The 16,059-nt window shown below is 49.9% G+C and overlaps 2 protein-coding genes across 2 annotated transcripts; both read left to right on the top strand.

Annotated features, from left to right (window-relative positions):
- The first annotated feature begins 967 nt into the window (after positions 1–967).
- Positions 968–3,794, top strand: LOC109764543 (suppressor of disruption of TFIIS). Its single transcript, XM_020323343.2, has 7 exons — positions 968–1,276; positions 1,424–1,587; positions 1,690–1,727; positions 1,857–1,944; positions 2,034–2,276; positions 2,575–2,640; positions 3,334–3,794. Exons 1-7 carry the CDS (start codon positions 1,228–1,230, stop codon positions 3,526–3,528), a joined length of 843 nt encoding a protein of 280 aa, XP_020178932.1. The 5' UTR covers positions 968–1,227; the 3' UTR covers positions 3,529–3,794.
- Positions 3,795–10,595: 6,801 nt separating this feature from the next.
- On the top strand, positions 10,596–13,152 carry LOC109764542 (uncharacterized). Its single transcript, XM_020323342.4, has 3 exons — positions 10,596–10,967; positions 12,092–12,233; positions 12,754–13,152. Exons 1-3 carry the CDS (start codon positions 10,654–10,656, stop codon positions 12,832–12,834), a joined length of 537 nt encoding a protein of 178 aa, XP_020178931.1. The 5' UTR covers positions 10,596–10,653; the 3' UTR covers positions 12,835–13,152.
- Positions 13,153–16,059: the final 2,907 nt, after the last annotated feature.

Raw genomic sequence — 16,059 nt, 5'->3', positions numbered from 1 at the left:
CTTAAATTTGGGGTATCAAATCTGGCCGATCATTCTACTCACATGTGAAGTTTCGCGAAAGAATGATACACACGGTATTACTTCCTCCGTTCCTAAATGTAAGTCTTTTTAGAGACTTCAATATAGACTACATACGGAGCAAAATGAGTGAATCTACACTTAGAATGTGTCTATATACATCCGTATGTAATCCGTAGTGGAATCTCTAAAAAGACTTATATTTAGGAACGGAGGGAGTATTTAGGCCGATCTTAATTGTTAAATAAATAAATTGCATTAGATCGAAAAAATTGAACCATATAAACGTATAAAACAAGATATCTAATACAAAAGGAATTGCATAAAATCTCTTTGAACTCGTTGACACTAGCTGCATATTTTACATTTTTACTTTTCCTCATCCAAAGAAAATGTCGCAACGAACTAGGCCTGTACAAACTTAACTAACCTCACGCCATATGAGACGCCCACGCCAATAGACGAGAAAGTAAGATCGTTGAACGCAATGTACTACGGACACGCAAGACCGGCGCCTAGTACCGGTTTACAAAAAATGTAAAGCGATACGTAAGGCAGCTTTGCCCCAAGACCTGTGAACCAACATGTGGTTGGATGGTTAGGTGAACGATGGTATTCCCAACTCATCAGGGTTCAAGTAGCGGTGCTCGCATTTATTCCGATGATGCGTGTTCAGGGGGAGGAGACGTTCCCGTCGTTTCCGTCAATCTTAAAATGACACGCCGGCTTAATCCCTCGACGGTGCTCACAGATACATCGTGTGCGTGTGTGTTCGTAAAAATGAGTGTATACGTGTATATATGAGCAGAAGAAAGCTCTGCGCCAAGAGCGACCGACCGCCGTCCCCAGCCCATCCCGGGCACGGAGACGCGTGGGAGCTCCGCGACGCGTCCACCTAAAAGATAGAAGCCCGCCGCGCGGACGCGAGGAACACGAGCCGCCTCACGGAACCGAACGGAGTCGGTCGGAAGGCCGCCACCTCACGCACATGTATGCGTGTGTACGCACCCAAATTCCCTGTCATCCACTCCCTCCTTTTTCTTCTTCTTCTTCTTCTTCTTCTTCTTGTCCCCGCCTGCTCGCTCTGTGCTATTTAAATGCCCCGACTCCCCCCTCTTCCTTCGCTTGCTCCTCTCTGCCTCTGCAAATCAATCACCCCGACTCGGAAGAGACTCTGCTCCCCTGCTCCTCGCGGCTAGCTCTCCGGCCATGGCCTTCCAGTCCCCCGTCAGCTCCCCCTTCGACTGCCTCCTCATAGGTACGTAAACCAAACCAATCGATCAAGCCGACCACATGTTCCTTTCTTTTCTTCTTGGCTGTACTACATGTGTAATCCGTTCGAGCCGACGATCAAAGCATCATCATCATCTGACGAATTCCTCTGCCCCGTGCGTGGACTGAGCAGACCTCGACGACACGCTGTACCCGGGCAACACCGGCATTGGGCCCGCCCTGAGGCGCAACATCGACGAGTTCCTCGTCGCCAGGTTCGGCCTCGCCGCCGACAAGGCCGCCGCGCTCCGCGCCGACCTCTTCCGCTCCCACGGCAGCACCCTGGCCGGCCTCATCGTACGTTTTGTTTCTTCAAACTCAAACTCACACGCGCACTCCAACTTCGCCTTTTCTTTCTCTTTTCTGGTTTTCTTATTACGTGTTTGTCAACTTGCGCAGGCGCTCGGCCACGACGTGCACCCGGACGAGTACCACAGGTCGGTCACCACGCCGCACGCCACGCCCACCTTCTCTAACTTGTCAAGCTAATCTTTGTTCCCACGATTATTAGCTGCTCATCTAGTAGAGTCTAAAGTCTAAACACATCGAGGTTAATTGCTTTGCAGCTACGTGCACGGGAGGCTGCCCTACGACGTGATCGCCGCCGACCCGCAGCTCGCCGCCGCGCTCCAGAGCATGCCCCAGCGCAAGATCGTAAGCACATTACTATCTCTCCCACGCATCATCAATCACCTGTAGCCAGCGGATGATCCTCTGACCGAACGAGTGCCACGTATTTGCAGCTGTTCACCAACTCGGACCGCGCGCACATGAAGCGGGCGCTGGAGCGGCTGGGCGTGGACGAGGCCTGCTTCGACGGCGTCGTGTGCTTCGAGACCATGAACCCGCACCTCTTCGGGGAGGAGGCGGAGGAGGACGAGGGCGAGGCCGCCGACGACGTCGACCGCCCCGCCGTCGTCCTGAAGCCGTCCGTCCACGCCTTCGTCACCGCCCTGCGCGTCGCCGGCACAAACCCACGTCGAACGGTAACTATCTGCTGTTTTCTTTTAAGATATATTTGCAGTAGAAATCGACGTGCATAGCATCTACTTATGCTTATAATACTGTAATGAACTGAGCCCGATGGACGGAAAGTGACACCGGGGGCAACACAAGCCACCAGCTTAAAAAAACCATTAGCAGCTAATCCAACCCTCATCAGCACTTGCTTTCGATGAAAGCAAACCTTATTATTATGTTAGTATACGTTGGTTGTCATCTTCGCGTGCGTGCTTGGTTTGTGCTCTTGCCTGATGATAAAACTAATACGTGGATCTCTGTCAGCTCTTCCTCGACGACAGCGAGAGGAACATCGCCGCGGGGAAAGCACTCGGCCTCCGCACAGCCCTGGTAAACTGTTCATCCAACTGAACTCATCTGCATATTTTGTATCATCTTCCCTCACCAGTTTGTTAGACCTGCGTGTGAACGGCCCGCGCTCGATAATTCACAAGTCACAGTATAATAACCTAGTAGAAGAGAGGAAACGTGACGCAAGTTGCAGCTAACTGACGCTGAAAGCTTGGTGGCGCCGGGTCAGTTCTCAGTGTCGTCGCTGTCCTTCGTTGTTGGACGGGTAATTTAATTAGGTCGACCGATCAGTGAGTCAGTCGATCAGGTGGCCGGTGCGCGCTGATTAGATTAGACAGATGGAGACGCCATTATTTCATGTATGTATGAGCTTGCTTTCCAATTAGGCCATATGGGTTCACATCATTGGGTGGCATTATGAGGAGCGATTGGCCTGATCTCGCACATGCGATGTTTGTTTTTGTGGCTGGCATTGCCAACACCAATGTGGTGGAGGAAACGGCGGGCAGAAGAAGAAAAGATCTCCCAACCGAATGTACTTACCATCTTCTATTCCGCCAGCGGTCGCTGGCCCGTCGCGTCAATCAGATGGTGTTCCCATTGTCGCCGATCGATAACGTGTCGGTCCAGCATCAAAGGAGCATCGTCTAATCCAGTCCAGTTAAAGACATGTGAAATGACCTACAGTTCTTGTTCGCATTGATGAAATTCGGTGAATCAACGCGCGTGCAGGTTGGCAAGAGGGCGAGGAGCAAGGAGGCGGACTACGCGCTGGAGACCGTCGGCGGCCTCCGGCGAGCCATCCCGGAGATCTGGGGCGGCGCGGCGGCCGACGGCGAGCTGCAGCCCGACCACAACGTGGAGAAGAACAAGAGCATGAGGGCCGAGCTGGACGCCGTCATCCAGCCCACCCCCATCCAGGCTTGATCGATCGATCGCGTCCAGATGATCTCCAATCCAGACGCTGCTTGTCCATACTGCGTCACTAATAAGGCTTCCCTCCTGTATGTATGCGGTCATTCTGATTGATTCTTGGTGCTTAATTATGCGTGTGTACAGTTCATATGCATGTACAGTAAGTACCTACCTACTACTAGCTGACAGATGGACAGGCAGGCAGATAACAATCATGTATGATTCTGATGAGCACCGTGTTCTAAAGTAAAGCAAAGCAAATCAGTTTAATTGCAGGACGTGTCATGTGTCACATGTGCTACGTGCGCTATTATGTTACTATCTGTTTGATGTTGTTTGTCGCTTTCGATCAAAGTATTTAATCCCTTCCAATCCTCTCTTTTGATCCATACCAAACCGAACAAGGCCTAACGAACAGAATACCTCAAGTATAAGAAAATAGGTATTCGCATAACAGAAGCAACCATACATAGTGGGAATACCTAAAGCATAAGAACAAATGAAGTGGATAGCATTTACAAGCACTCACATAGTGGGAATTTTCCATGTCATTGTTTAGAGCCAAAATTTGATCGATAACACCCACGACGAAGAAACGAAGGGGATTCTTTTTCTCATCTCATATGTAATTGTCGTTCTCTCGGACGTACCATCGCGTGCTGCCCTACTAGCCATAGCGGCTTGATTTTACAACGGGGGTGATGTGGACAGATTCGTATGATTCTTGCTGAATTGTGCCCTCCGCCTCGTTTTTTACATTGTTGTTCCGAATGACGTCTTTTGTCTATTCCTTCGCCGGAGTCATCATCGTCGCGGTCCCCTCAGGCCATCTCTTGGTTGCCGCAGCTGCTTGCATCAATGTTCCGGAGCTTCAACTAAGCCACCCAGCAGCCAATTGCTACATGTTTATCTTCTATTTTTTGAAATTCTAAATAAATGTAAAAAACATTTCAACAAGAAAAAAAAGGATGTAGTATAAAACACTTCATACATCAAGAAAAATAAAAAAGAACAATTTTGTGAGACATTTTGGCGATGAGTGCATTTTGGTTTGTAAAATGAAAAATAAATAGCAGGCGCAAAATTCCACGGAGAAAAAAACATACATTTTGGTTTGTGAACACAACAACAATTAGTGCTCTAAAAAGGCTTATAATTGATCACCTGATTTTATTTTGTTGTCTAGATCACCACACACCCTTATAATTCATGAAAAATTACAAGCAGTTAGAGCACACAAACATGTTCGTTGTAAAAAATGTTTTATTTCCTTACTTTTAATTTTACAGTTCATGAGGGAGCACATGAGCCGAAAGTCAAATTTGAACTGCCTCTTAGATTTTTTTTTCTTAAAAAATGCATCTATGTTGATGCCGGATTGTTTGACACTTTGATATGACCTATAGGGCTGGAAGGACAAGTTCTAAAGAAAAGGAAAAAATGTGACTTAGTTTCAAACCTATAGAGTGAAATGTGGTGAGTTTTTTTCAAGCGGAGCTAATATTTCCACAATGTCAAAACAAACGAGTAGCAAAAAACGGAAATAAACTCGAATCGTAGAGCCGAAAGATGCAAGGTTCTGTCATTTTCGCTCCTTCGTCCAACCTTATATACTTTCCCGGACGAAGACAGATCAACCAGCTTTCCTTTTCCTACAGTTATGCTGATTTTCTTTTGTTAGAAGATACTCTCTTCGTCCCATAATATAATAGCGTTTTTCTACGCTAGTGCAGTGTCAAAAAATGCTCCTATATATTATAAGACACATGGAGTAGAAGATACTCGCCGGTAGTACTATCTATACCGAGTGAGTTAGTAATTGGACGGTGGATTGGATCATTGGATTGGTGCCGCCGATGCGTGGGCGATGACGCGGATGGATTGGTACTCTACGTTTCCAGAAGAAGTTGTCGCGCGTGTCTTGTGTTTTCTCCGGCCCGTCGCGCGTGGGAGACGTGGCGGCCGGACGGAGCGCTCTTACCGCAAGCTGATAGACTGTCGGGGAATTTTGTCGGGCGAGAGATATCGATCCTCTCGTCTCGTGGCATCCATGCAGCAGCATGTGATGCGTCCACTGGTCCCGAGGCCTGAATCGAACTCTGGTCCGCGAGGCGGCGATGGTTGCCGCGTCCGGATGGATAGAGTTTCGACTGCGCATCCGGATAAGCGGTCTGGTGTTGTAGATCACTACTCCCTCGTCCCCAAGTGGGGATGGGCGCTGACTGGACAGCTGATCACTACGGCGTCCAGCAACGTGCGTGCATGCATGCATTCTCATTACTCCTACTGGTACTACTTGCCAGAGATGCAGATCGATGCATGAGTTGTATAACTAACTGGTGGGCCATCGTGAGAGAGGATAGACAATCCTCAGTGAGTGAGGAGGAGCGCTGGTCGAGACCCGCTCCGCCCCGCTCCTAGGGTTCCCCCTGCTCCGCCGCCGCCGCCGGCCCCCTCACCTCCCGCGCCTCCCTCCTCCCTTCCAGCCCGCCCCCCGCGTCGCCTCCCCGAGCGAGGCGACCGGGGGCACATCTCCCCGCCCCCAGCGCCTCCCCTTCCCGTTCCCCTCCTCCCGCCGCCGCCGGCCTGCGCCACCGGGCCCTGCCCGCGTGGTGTTGGCGGCGGCGGCGGCCGTCCCTTCCCCGCGCGCGGTGCCACGGCTCGGGTGGTGGCGTCCCGCGGCGGTGCTCCTCGGTCTTCGGTGATTCCAGCAGTGGCAGCTGCTCCTGGCGGCGCAGCTCCGGGTGGGTGGCCTAGAGGCGGCGGCGCAGCCACTTGGCGGCGCGCTGGCGCGGTGGATGGTGGCGGCGCTCTCCCGGTCCAGATCTGGGCCTTTTGGGGCCCCATCTGGGTCTGGGCGGGCCTGACTCGGTCTCGCCTGCGGCGGCTCCGGCGGGGACGGTGGTGGCGCGGCTCGTGCGGGGGGTGGTGGAGACGGCGACACGTCTACTGCAGCTCCGCGACGGGTGCTTCACAAGCCCCGTTTGGGCTCGGCCGGGCCTCGAGGGCCTGGTACGCTCCCCTTGTCGCGTCCGGCGTGGCTGCTCTCGCTGCCGTTCCTCGTTCCCGGCTGCTCCCTCTCGTCCTCGTCGGTTTCGTTTCGATGACCACGGTGAGGCGGCGGTGATGATGACAAGACCGTGGTAGCGCATGCTCGTGGGTGGCTTGTCTGGTGGAGCGCGTCGGACCGTTCGGGGTCGTGGGTGTTTGGCGGATGGGAGAAATCCGGACCGGCTTGCCGGCACCGACGCAGTGACGCCCGTGGGCGCCATCGTTCCTTCTTGAAGGGCGTCGGATCTTCCCCTTCCCCACGCCCCTCCGCGTACCGGGGGAAACCTTAGGACCTGTCCGGGCAGCAGCGTCGTCGTCGTCGTGTTCCTTCCTGAAGGTGCTGCTTGGTATGCGGAGGTTCGAGGTGCCTGGAGCGAGGTGGTACATCTCCGGTGGGCGCAATGGTTTTGGATTATCTTCGTTTTCGTCGATCCGACGCTGTTGACTTTATTTTCTCGCTTCTTTCTTTTTTGTTTTTTGCATGCTTGTGCTGTTTGCTTCAGCATTAGACTCTTTGTTGTATCGGACGGTTGCTATATATCAATATAACGGGGGGAAAGCCTTTTTCTCCGGATAGACAATCCTCAATCCAGCATGCATGAGTTCCAATCATTCATCGTGTTGATGTGGTGCTCCATTGGTATTACTACACTCCATTACCGAGCTGGATTAGGGATCGAGGATCCTGCTGTGGGACACGGAGATATTTTATTGTCGGCTCGGTCCGATCCTATCTAGCTACACACAGTTGCACCATCTATCACAAACAATCATCGTTTGGGTGGAATTGTAATAGATTTTTTTTCCAACAGTGTAAATAATTTCCTCATCAACTTGTATTGATTCGGGCATTTTTTTTAAACGAGGCAAAGGACTAGTCATTTTCATCGATTAAGAAGAAGAGAACTGCCCGGTTAATTGACGAAAAACCGGGCTAAAACGGACACAAACCAACCCACATAACATGGGTACCACCGGCCAACCTGGCCACCAACATGGGATCACAGAGCAACAAGCAGCTGCACAAAAACCATGACGGCACATGCCAACAGAAGGCCACACGCGCGAATAACCGACAGCTCCGACTCTGACGATGATCATCACAAAGGAAATATGCAGGAATTGCGCCGACCGTGCCCTCCGTAGCCGACCACCGAGCGCCTGTCATCGTCACCACATGGACACACTCCACTGCAGCTCCGACTTCAAAGCAACCAACCAAGCAACCAACAGAAGAGCACCTCGGACACGCCGCAAAGATCCGACTACCGAAGCCCGAGCCTCGACCAAAGCTCCTCTCGACGCCATCATCGTTGGCAGATAGAAATCAGCGCCCCCGAAATGGCCGCCTCAGCAAACTACGTGGCGAAGATGCCGCAAACCACGCGGCGAAGATGCCGCCATCCACTGGTCCCCAGGTTGTGGCCGGCTCGGAGACGATGCCCCAAGGAGGAAGAAGACGTGAAGGTGCCTTCATCGCCCGATCCAGAAGATCTGAGGTTTTCCTTCGGAGCCAATGCCGCGGAGAGGGGGGGAGGAGCACCACACAATAGAAACGCTTTCAAGAAAGAGCACGACGCCCACGGGCGTCACTGTCGCCGGATCCGGCAAAGGCTGGACATAGGATTTTCTCCCGGAGATGCTCAACCACCACCTGCTCGCACCTGCACAACCAACAAAACCCATCCTGCCGAAGCCGACCCTGCACTAGCCGTGGGATTCCCCGACACACCACGCCCAGGCACGCGCACCACCCCCTAGCCGAAGCCGCTTCCGCCAAATCCGGGGTCGCCGCCCCGGCAGCCTCCACCATGCCGCCAGCCACGCCGGGCTAGCAAGCCGACCAGCTCCATAGCACCAAGCCGGGATGGGGGGCCGCCACCCCGCCCCAACCCGCCGAGCAGGGCTGCCGGGCCGAAGCCCGAGTAACCCACTACAGCCGCAGCACCACCGGGAGGGGCCTCGTCGAGCAGCCAGGATCCACGCGCCAGGAGCCTCCGAAGCACCGCCACCCGCCATGCCAGATCCCGTGGGTCCAGATCGAGCCCACGCACCCCCAGCCGCCACCGTACGGGCACCACCGCGTGACCACCCAGGCGAGCCCGGCAGCGCCGAGGACCTCCCTTGCCGCCGCAACGAAGGACCCCGCCCCGGATCTGGGCGCGGCCCGCACCACCAGGTGGCCGCAGACATTGCATTGCACGCCACCAAACGGGATGCCCCGCCGCCACCTTCCCTGAGCCTTTCCCAGGATTCTCTTGCAGGCCCTCCGACGCCAGCGACGCAGAGAAGAGGGGGGGGGGGGGAGGGGCTAGAGGCGTCGGTGAGCTGGGCTTCCCCCGTGTCGCATTTTTCTTTGTAGATAAAAGCGGGTCGAAAGCCTTTTTTTGCTAGCGCAAACACACACCCACACATTACTCACACCAACTCCTGTTTGACGGATTTGCATAGACGCGCGAGGAGCGCTCTGGGTGGGTAGGCCGGGGGAGACTTGTATAGAATCTGATCTTTAGGTGAGATCGTAGGATCAACACCAAAATTTCATATTTAGACAATTCAAAAAATTCTGAATTTTTTTTGACAACTCTAAAAAAAATCAGCTTCAAACTTGGTCTACCCTGAGAGATCCAAAAAAGACAAACTTGACTACGAATAGTGTCATCTTGGGGTGAATAGTATTTGGCACTATTCACATCTGATTTTGTCCCTTTTGGTTCTCTAAGTGTACTTAGAATTAGGAGCTGAAACTTGTTGAGGTTGTACATCAAACACGGATGTGGGTCTATAAATATTTTCAGAATTTTTTAACATGTTTCGAGTCTTCAAATAGATAAATCTCATTGATCTCAACTAAAGCTAAATCTCATACAAGTCTCCCCCTGGGTAGGCCCATTTAGCTAGCGTAGTGTAAGGATTTTGGTTATTGCTGTACGGTTTTCTACGGGTTTCGGGAACCTTCTAGAAGGTTCTCAAACCGATTTTTTGTTTTCCTTTCGGGTTTTCATTTTTAAAAAAATTCAGAATTTTTAATTCAAAAATGTTCGCCTATTTCCTAAAATGCTTGAAAATTTCAAAATTTGACCACACTTTTCCAAAAAACAACTTGTAATTTCAAAAATTGACTGTTTTTAAAAAAAAACTGAATTTCAGAAATTGTGTACAACTGCAAAAACCATTCAAAAGTATTCATAATTTCGAAAGGTAATGATTTTTTAAAAATGTTTGGAAGAATTAAAAAAATGTTTGAGTTTTCATTGTGTGTTTGAAATTTCAAAAAATGTCCGCATTCACAAAAATTATTCTCGGACTATTTTTAAAGCTTCTCTACATTGCGCTGAGTTGCTACATGAAAACCACGTCGCTACAATGTTCCGAGTCGCCACAAAAAACCAAGTCGATACATGAAAACCGCGTCGCAAGACTCACAACGGTGTTTTGAGCCACTATTGTGTGCTCGTGGCAATGGTCGCCAATGAGGCGACCCAGTTGGGCTCCTGTGTGTGCGTCACGAGCTCTATTTTACGGAAAACGGGTTAAATAAGAGCTCCCCAACCCGCCCTACATTGAATTTATTTCATCTCCATTCCTCTTCGGTCACATATTTGATAGTTGGGGTTAGGGATTTGGACAAGAGCGGCGATCCTAGCTTTGACGCAAGGGAAGAGAGACTTCCTTAGTGGAAGAAGCAAATCTGAAACCATGGGACCGAATACGACACAATGTAACAACTACAAGGTAAAATCAGAAATTTTCAAATGAGGTTCTAGGGCAAAAACAAAGAAAAATCAGGATCCTCTGTACTTTCTAAGAGGTTCTAGGGCCAGACCGGGCTTGAAATGGGGTGTACTAACGGCAAGAGGACTTATCAGTTTCTCTGCAGCAGGCTAACAACTTCTATGGGCCAAAAATGCTGAAGTTTCGGCGGGCCAGGCCGTGTTTCTACAAACAAGGACTTGTAAGTTTTGATCTGCGAAGGGCCCATCGGAAAACAAATTTTTTTTATCGCGAAGGAAGCAAGACACTGAGCCGAGCCGATAGCCGGAGAAGCAGGACGCAGGCGCACCGTACGTGAGCGGAAGCCAAGAAATGGGCGCGCTTTGGCTGCTCCCGTCCACGCCGCCGTCCTGCTCGGGCCGCGGCCTGGCCTGCTCGCCGCGCCCGCCCAGACCCGCGGGCGCGTTTCCCCTGCCCCCCTCCGCTTCTCCCTGGCCGCGGCCCCAGCTCGCCGCGGGCGGGGGTCGGCGGCGGCTCGCCGGCGTGGCGCGTGGCAGCGGGGAGAAGGGGGGCAAGAACGGCGGGGCGGAGTTCTTCCGGGAGGACGGCGTGGTGGACGACATGGACGGGTACCTCAACTACCTGTCCCTCGAGTATGACTCCGTCTGGGACACCAAGCCTGCTTGGTATGCCTTCCTGTCCCCTTCCCCCTTTCTTTCCGTTCAGAAACTGAAATTTACGAAGGCTGTGGCGCAAAAGTTCGATTTGTTGCTACCTGTATTTATTCAGGCGAATACCTCTAGTTTCTTGTTAGTATTGTTACTGTGTATTATGACCAGATCAGAGTACGGCACTACTGTTGCAAAGCTTAAATGGCCACAAGAATCTGGAACGAACTACGCTCTAACCTTTAATGATCTGATGACTACTGTCAAGATTGTATTTGCCTGTTCGCTGTAAACAAGTTATGGCTTCTCTTGAGTGATGTGTGCCGATTTAATTTAGGCTGAGTTTGCGGTGTCTGAACTGTATTAAACCTGACTGCACTGAACTTATTCAGTAAGATGATGTGCAGAAGTAGTGCAAAAATAGGAGTCATGCTTGTCAAATCAAATTAGAATCTAACTAACTCCTACAATACCTTTCAAAAAAGAAAAGAAAAACTAACTCCTACAATACCAAATGAAAAACACCACTTACCACAAGAGTCGATAGATCTCTTTTGTATTTTTTTACTAGCCAAGCACAATTCTAAACTCATTATAAACCATCTAAATGCGGTTTAACCAAACGGGGTTTTCACGGTTCACCACAATGCCTAACATAGCCTTAAAATATCTATGCTTGATGCTACCGATTCAGCCTCACTTCTCTTACTACCTGGTAAACAAGTAACTCGTTTTCAAGTTTCAGCATATAAAAGTTGTAACATGTAGTGCTTGATTTTTACTTCATTTTTCCGACCTGTAACATTTTTTTTTTTTGCAATAAATAAGGCTGCGTGCATCACCCGATGCAGAGGCCCGGGACTATCCCTCCTTTCCGATTTCTTTTTTTTCTTTCTAAAAGTTAATGCTATGTGGCAATGGAGCTAGGCGATATATACTATAATTTATTTTGGAGGAATTATATAAGATAGTTAAAAGGCAGATATTATATTTCAACCAGTTCTTGTTTTGTCGTCCTTATTGAACATTTATGGTCTCAACCTCTGTGACTAGTGACTACAACCATATATTTTTTACTGGTTTTGTATGCTTCAGTCTTCTTATTTTGACCAATATTGACCTCTGAATTTTGTCTGTTGTAGGTGTCAGCCTTGGACAATATTACTAACAGGAACCGTTGCAGTTGCGTGTAGTTGGGTGCTCATCCACTCTGCTGTGATTACCGGAGGAGTTTCTTTTGTAATATGTGCATGGTGGTACATATTTCTTTACTCCTATCCTAAGGTTTCTGCACCACCCTTTCTTTATGTTATTTCTTTTTATTGAAATTATTGCTCAGAGGTTTGGTTTTTCTAAAAGGTCTAGTGTGTTGCGCTCTTAAATTTACTTTGTTTCACAATTATGAAAATTTTCCAGACTGCTAATTCTGGAAGATGGTAATATCCTATTATTCGACATTAACATGATTCTTACATATAAACTAATGTTGTTATGAGTTATAAGTTATAACTGATAATCTGCTAGATAGTCCTGTCTGTTTTGACGCATAAACTATGTTATTACTATTAAACAACACAAAAAGAAAGAGATTTACAAATAACCACACAAAAGAAAACTTACAAACTACAATATACCAGCAAACTGATTGTGGTAAGTGCTAACATCAGACAGTTTCTTCTTTCAAGTAGAATTCTTTGATCGGAAGGTATTCTGAACATCAGTCCACAGTATTATTATTTTTTACTATGCAATTACAAATTTCATTCGCAGAACTAAGTTAGAACTGACCCTATGGCTTTGTCAGGCATACACCGATATGATATCTGAGAGGAGGAAAAAGGTGGCCAGCGGTGCTGAAGATACCTACGGGATGGAGAAAATGTAGCCTTGTTTGTAGTATTATTTCCGGGGATAGATAGAAAATGGTTCTGCAGGTTGCACTACTGATATGTAGAATTTATTCCTCACAAAACCGCTACATCGAAGTACGGAATCATGCTTCTCGGCTGCTTCCTCATTTTCCCCTTCTTCATTGGAGTGTGCCTCACTGCCTTGGAAAATGATCAGCATTGTGCATGTGCTCACTTCTTTTTGATATATAGGTGAATGTGTGAGAGTGGATTTCCTGCTCCCAAATGCGATTTCGCTCATTAGTTTATAATATGTATTTTTTTTTAAAAATATTTTAAATTTCACAAGTCTAGTTACCGTCTTCGATGTGCAAACTTGGTTGAAGATGCCACTCATATCTTCCTCCACTGCCCAACTCACATTCTCGGTTCACACTTCTCGGTTGGGTCTCTATGGCCCTTTACAAGGTTTTTGTTTTCGAGACGAAAAGGGTTCCCCGCTTTGTATTCCAAAGCAACCAACATCGTACACATAGTTTTGCTGGGGCGAGCAGCACATCAAGCCCAAAAGAAAAAGGAGAAACAAATGCCAACAACGGCAGCTCGACAAAGCGCGGATGACCCGCCATCGTTGCGCCCTCCGGAAACAAACCATCGCAGCCCGAGGCTCCGATCCGCCGCGTACCAAGCAGCACCTCGAAAAAGGGATGTGACGCCGACGACGTTGCTGCCCAGACGTGTCCTAGGGTTTCCCCCGGCACGCGAAGGGAAGTGGGGGATGGCTACCACCGACACCCTCTAGGAAGGAATGGTGGCACCCGCCTGTGTCATCGCATCGGAGCCGGGCGAACCGGCAAGGATTTCTCCCTTACTACAAACCCCACCGCCCAACCGGAGCCGACCAGCCAAAGCACCGCCCAACACCATGTGCCATCGCGGTTGCGCCGCCACCCACGCTGTCACACTGCGAACACCAACACGGGGCCAAGAAGACCGGAGAGAAGTGCCAAGCGACGGAAGCAGCAGTACTGAAGCTGAGCGGGAGGGAACCGCCCAACCGGACAGTCGCCGTCGAGGAGCACCCAGCACCCTGAAAGATCGATATAGTTGACTAGAGGGGGGGGGGTTGAATAGGCAACTAACAATTTTTAGCCTTTTCTATATCAATTTAAACTTTGCATCAAAGTAGGTTGTCTAGATATGCAACTAGGTGAGCAACCTATATGATGCAACAACAACAAGCACATAAGCAAGCAAGGGATATAACACAAGTAAGCTTGCACAAGTAAAGGGACGAGATAACCAAGAGTGGAGCCGGTGAAGACGAGGATGTGTTACCGAAGTTCCTTCCTTTTGAGGGGAAGTACGTCTCCGTTGGAGCGGTGTGGAGGCACAATGCTCCCCAAGAAGCCACTAGGGCCACCGTGTTCTCCTCACGCCCTCACACAATGCGAGATGCCGTGATTCCACTATTGGTTCCCTTGAAGGCGGCGACCGGACCTTTACAAACAAGGTTGGGGCAATCTCCACAACTTAATTGGAGGCTCCCAACGACACCACGAAGGTTCACCACAAAGGACTATGGCTCCGCGGTGACCTCAACCGTCTAGGGTGCTCAAACACCCAAGAGTAACAAGATCCACTAGGGATTAGTGGGGGGAATCAAATTTCTCTTGGTGGAAGTGTAGATCGGGGCCTTCTCAACCAATCCCGAGCAAATCAACAAGTTTGATTGGCCAGGGAGAGAGATAGGGCGAAAATGGAGCTTGGAGCAACAATGGAGCTTTTGGGGGAAGAGGTGAGTCAACTTTGGAGAAGAAGACCCCTTTTATAGAGGGGGGAACAATCCAACCGTTACCCCCCAAACAACCCTGCAGAGGGCGGTACTACCGCAGGTGTGGGCGGTACTACCGCTGCGGACAGCGGTTCAACTGCTCCCCCTCGCGGTACTGTCGTTCAGTCTGGGAGGGCTGGCGAGAGAGCAGGAGTTGGACCCAGTGCGGTACTGCCGCGGTGGTAGGGCGGTACTACCGCTCATGAGCGGCACTACCGCTCTACTACCGCTGATTAGTGCCGCACAATCCGACACGAGAAGCGACCCCCTCGAGTCGACGCGGTAGGAGCACGGTACCGCAGCGGTACTACGGCTGAGGACCCACCGACGGTACTACCGCTGCCGAGCGGTACTGCCGCCTGTGACTCCTAAGCGGTACTACCGCGTTGGGCACCCGCGGTACTACCGCCGGGACCAGAACGAACTCAAGAGGAATGGGAATGGAACCTCCATCGAAGCGGGAAGGCTCAGAGGGTGTGAAAAGGATGTGTACGTGTTGATTCCACCCCAGCCTTACCAAAGCGGACCCCCTCTTGATAGTACGGTGACTCCTACAGAACTAGTTCACCAAAATAGAAACGAAAGAGCTACACCGTCTTGAATAACACTCCGAGGGGAAAGAAATCGTCTCGTGCCAAAGGATGAATCTCTGAAAAGCTCAAAGCACACGATTTGTCCGCAAACATGTTGTCATCAATCAGCAAAACCACATCTAGAGAGATATGCCTTAACAATCTCCCCCTTTTGGTGGATTGATGACAACCAGGGATTTGCACAAGGATACGACATGTAAGTAAAGATACTTAGAACTACAAAATATAGACAGGCTCCCCCTGAATGTGTGCACCTAGTTAGTAGTGCATTTGGAATGCAAGACACACACATTAGGATCAACACTCCCCCTATATTTTATAGTCCAACAACCTAAGCATATGATACATGAGAACAGGGTATATAACAGGATAAGCATGCAACTCATAAGATACCAAAGTCTAGATAGACATAGATAAAGATAAGATAAAGATAAGGTAGCATATGTCTCACACCATATGTCTGGAACTTAGGTCTCACTAGCACAAAACCAAACAAAGCAAATGGCGAGAAAACACAACGACACCACAAAGCACAAATCCCTAAACTCTCTCCCCCTTTGGCATCGAGACACCAAAAGGGCAAAGAGCGTTGCTACGGCTCCAGGTGATAGCAAACTGAGGAGCTCTCTCATCACATCCTGGCGGGGTCATCCGCACTGCCATCCTCAGTCGAAAACTGCTCGGTGTCTGAATCGGTCCACGGACAGTGCTGCTGAATCCAGATTCCCTATACGAGGGAAGAGAGTCTCACGGAAGACGCGATGGAGGATATCCAGAAAGGCAGACAGCTCATAGGTTTACTTCTTAGTCACAGGGTGAACCTTCATAGTACA

The sequence above is a fragment of the Aegilops tauschii genome, chromosome 4, assembly GCF_002575655.3.
Source record: "Aegilops tauschii subsp. strangulata cultivar AL8/78 chromosome 4, Aet v6.0, whole genome shotgun sequence".
Taxonomy (NCBI): domain Eukaryota; kingdom Viridiplantae; phylum Streptophyta; class Magnoliopsida; order Poales; family Poaceae; genus Aegilops; species Aegilops tauschii.
The sequence above is the reverse complement of the archived record's forward strand: the minus strand, read 5'-3'. Positions and strand labels throughout refer to the sequence as shown.

Coding starts and splice junctions, on each gene's coding strand:
- LOC109764543 (XM_020323343.2), top strand. CDS start 1,228: ATGGCCTTCCAGTCCCCCGTCAGCTCCCCCTTCGACTGCCTCCTCATA. Junction 1,588..1,689: donor GCACCCTGGCCGGCCTCATC/GTACGTTTTGTT, acceptor CAACTTGCGCAG/GCGCTCGGCCACGACGTGCA. Junction 1,728..1,856: donor CACCCGGACGAGTACCACAG/GTCGGTCACCAC, acceptor ATTGCTTTGCAG/CTACGTGCACGGGAGGCTGC.
- LOC109764542 (XM_020323342.4), top strand. CDS start 10,654: ATGGGCGCGCTTTGGCTGCTCCCGTCCACGCCGCCGTCCTGCTCGGGC. Junction 10,968..12,091: donor TGGGACACCAAGCCTGCTTG/GTATGCCTTCCT, acceptor TGTCTGTTGTAG/GTGTCAGCCTTGGACAATAT. Junction 12,234..12,753: donor TTCTTTACTCCTATCCTAAG/GTTTCTGCACCA, acceptor TGGCTTTGTCAG/GCATACACCGATATGATATC.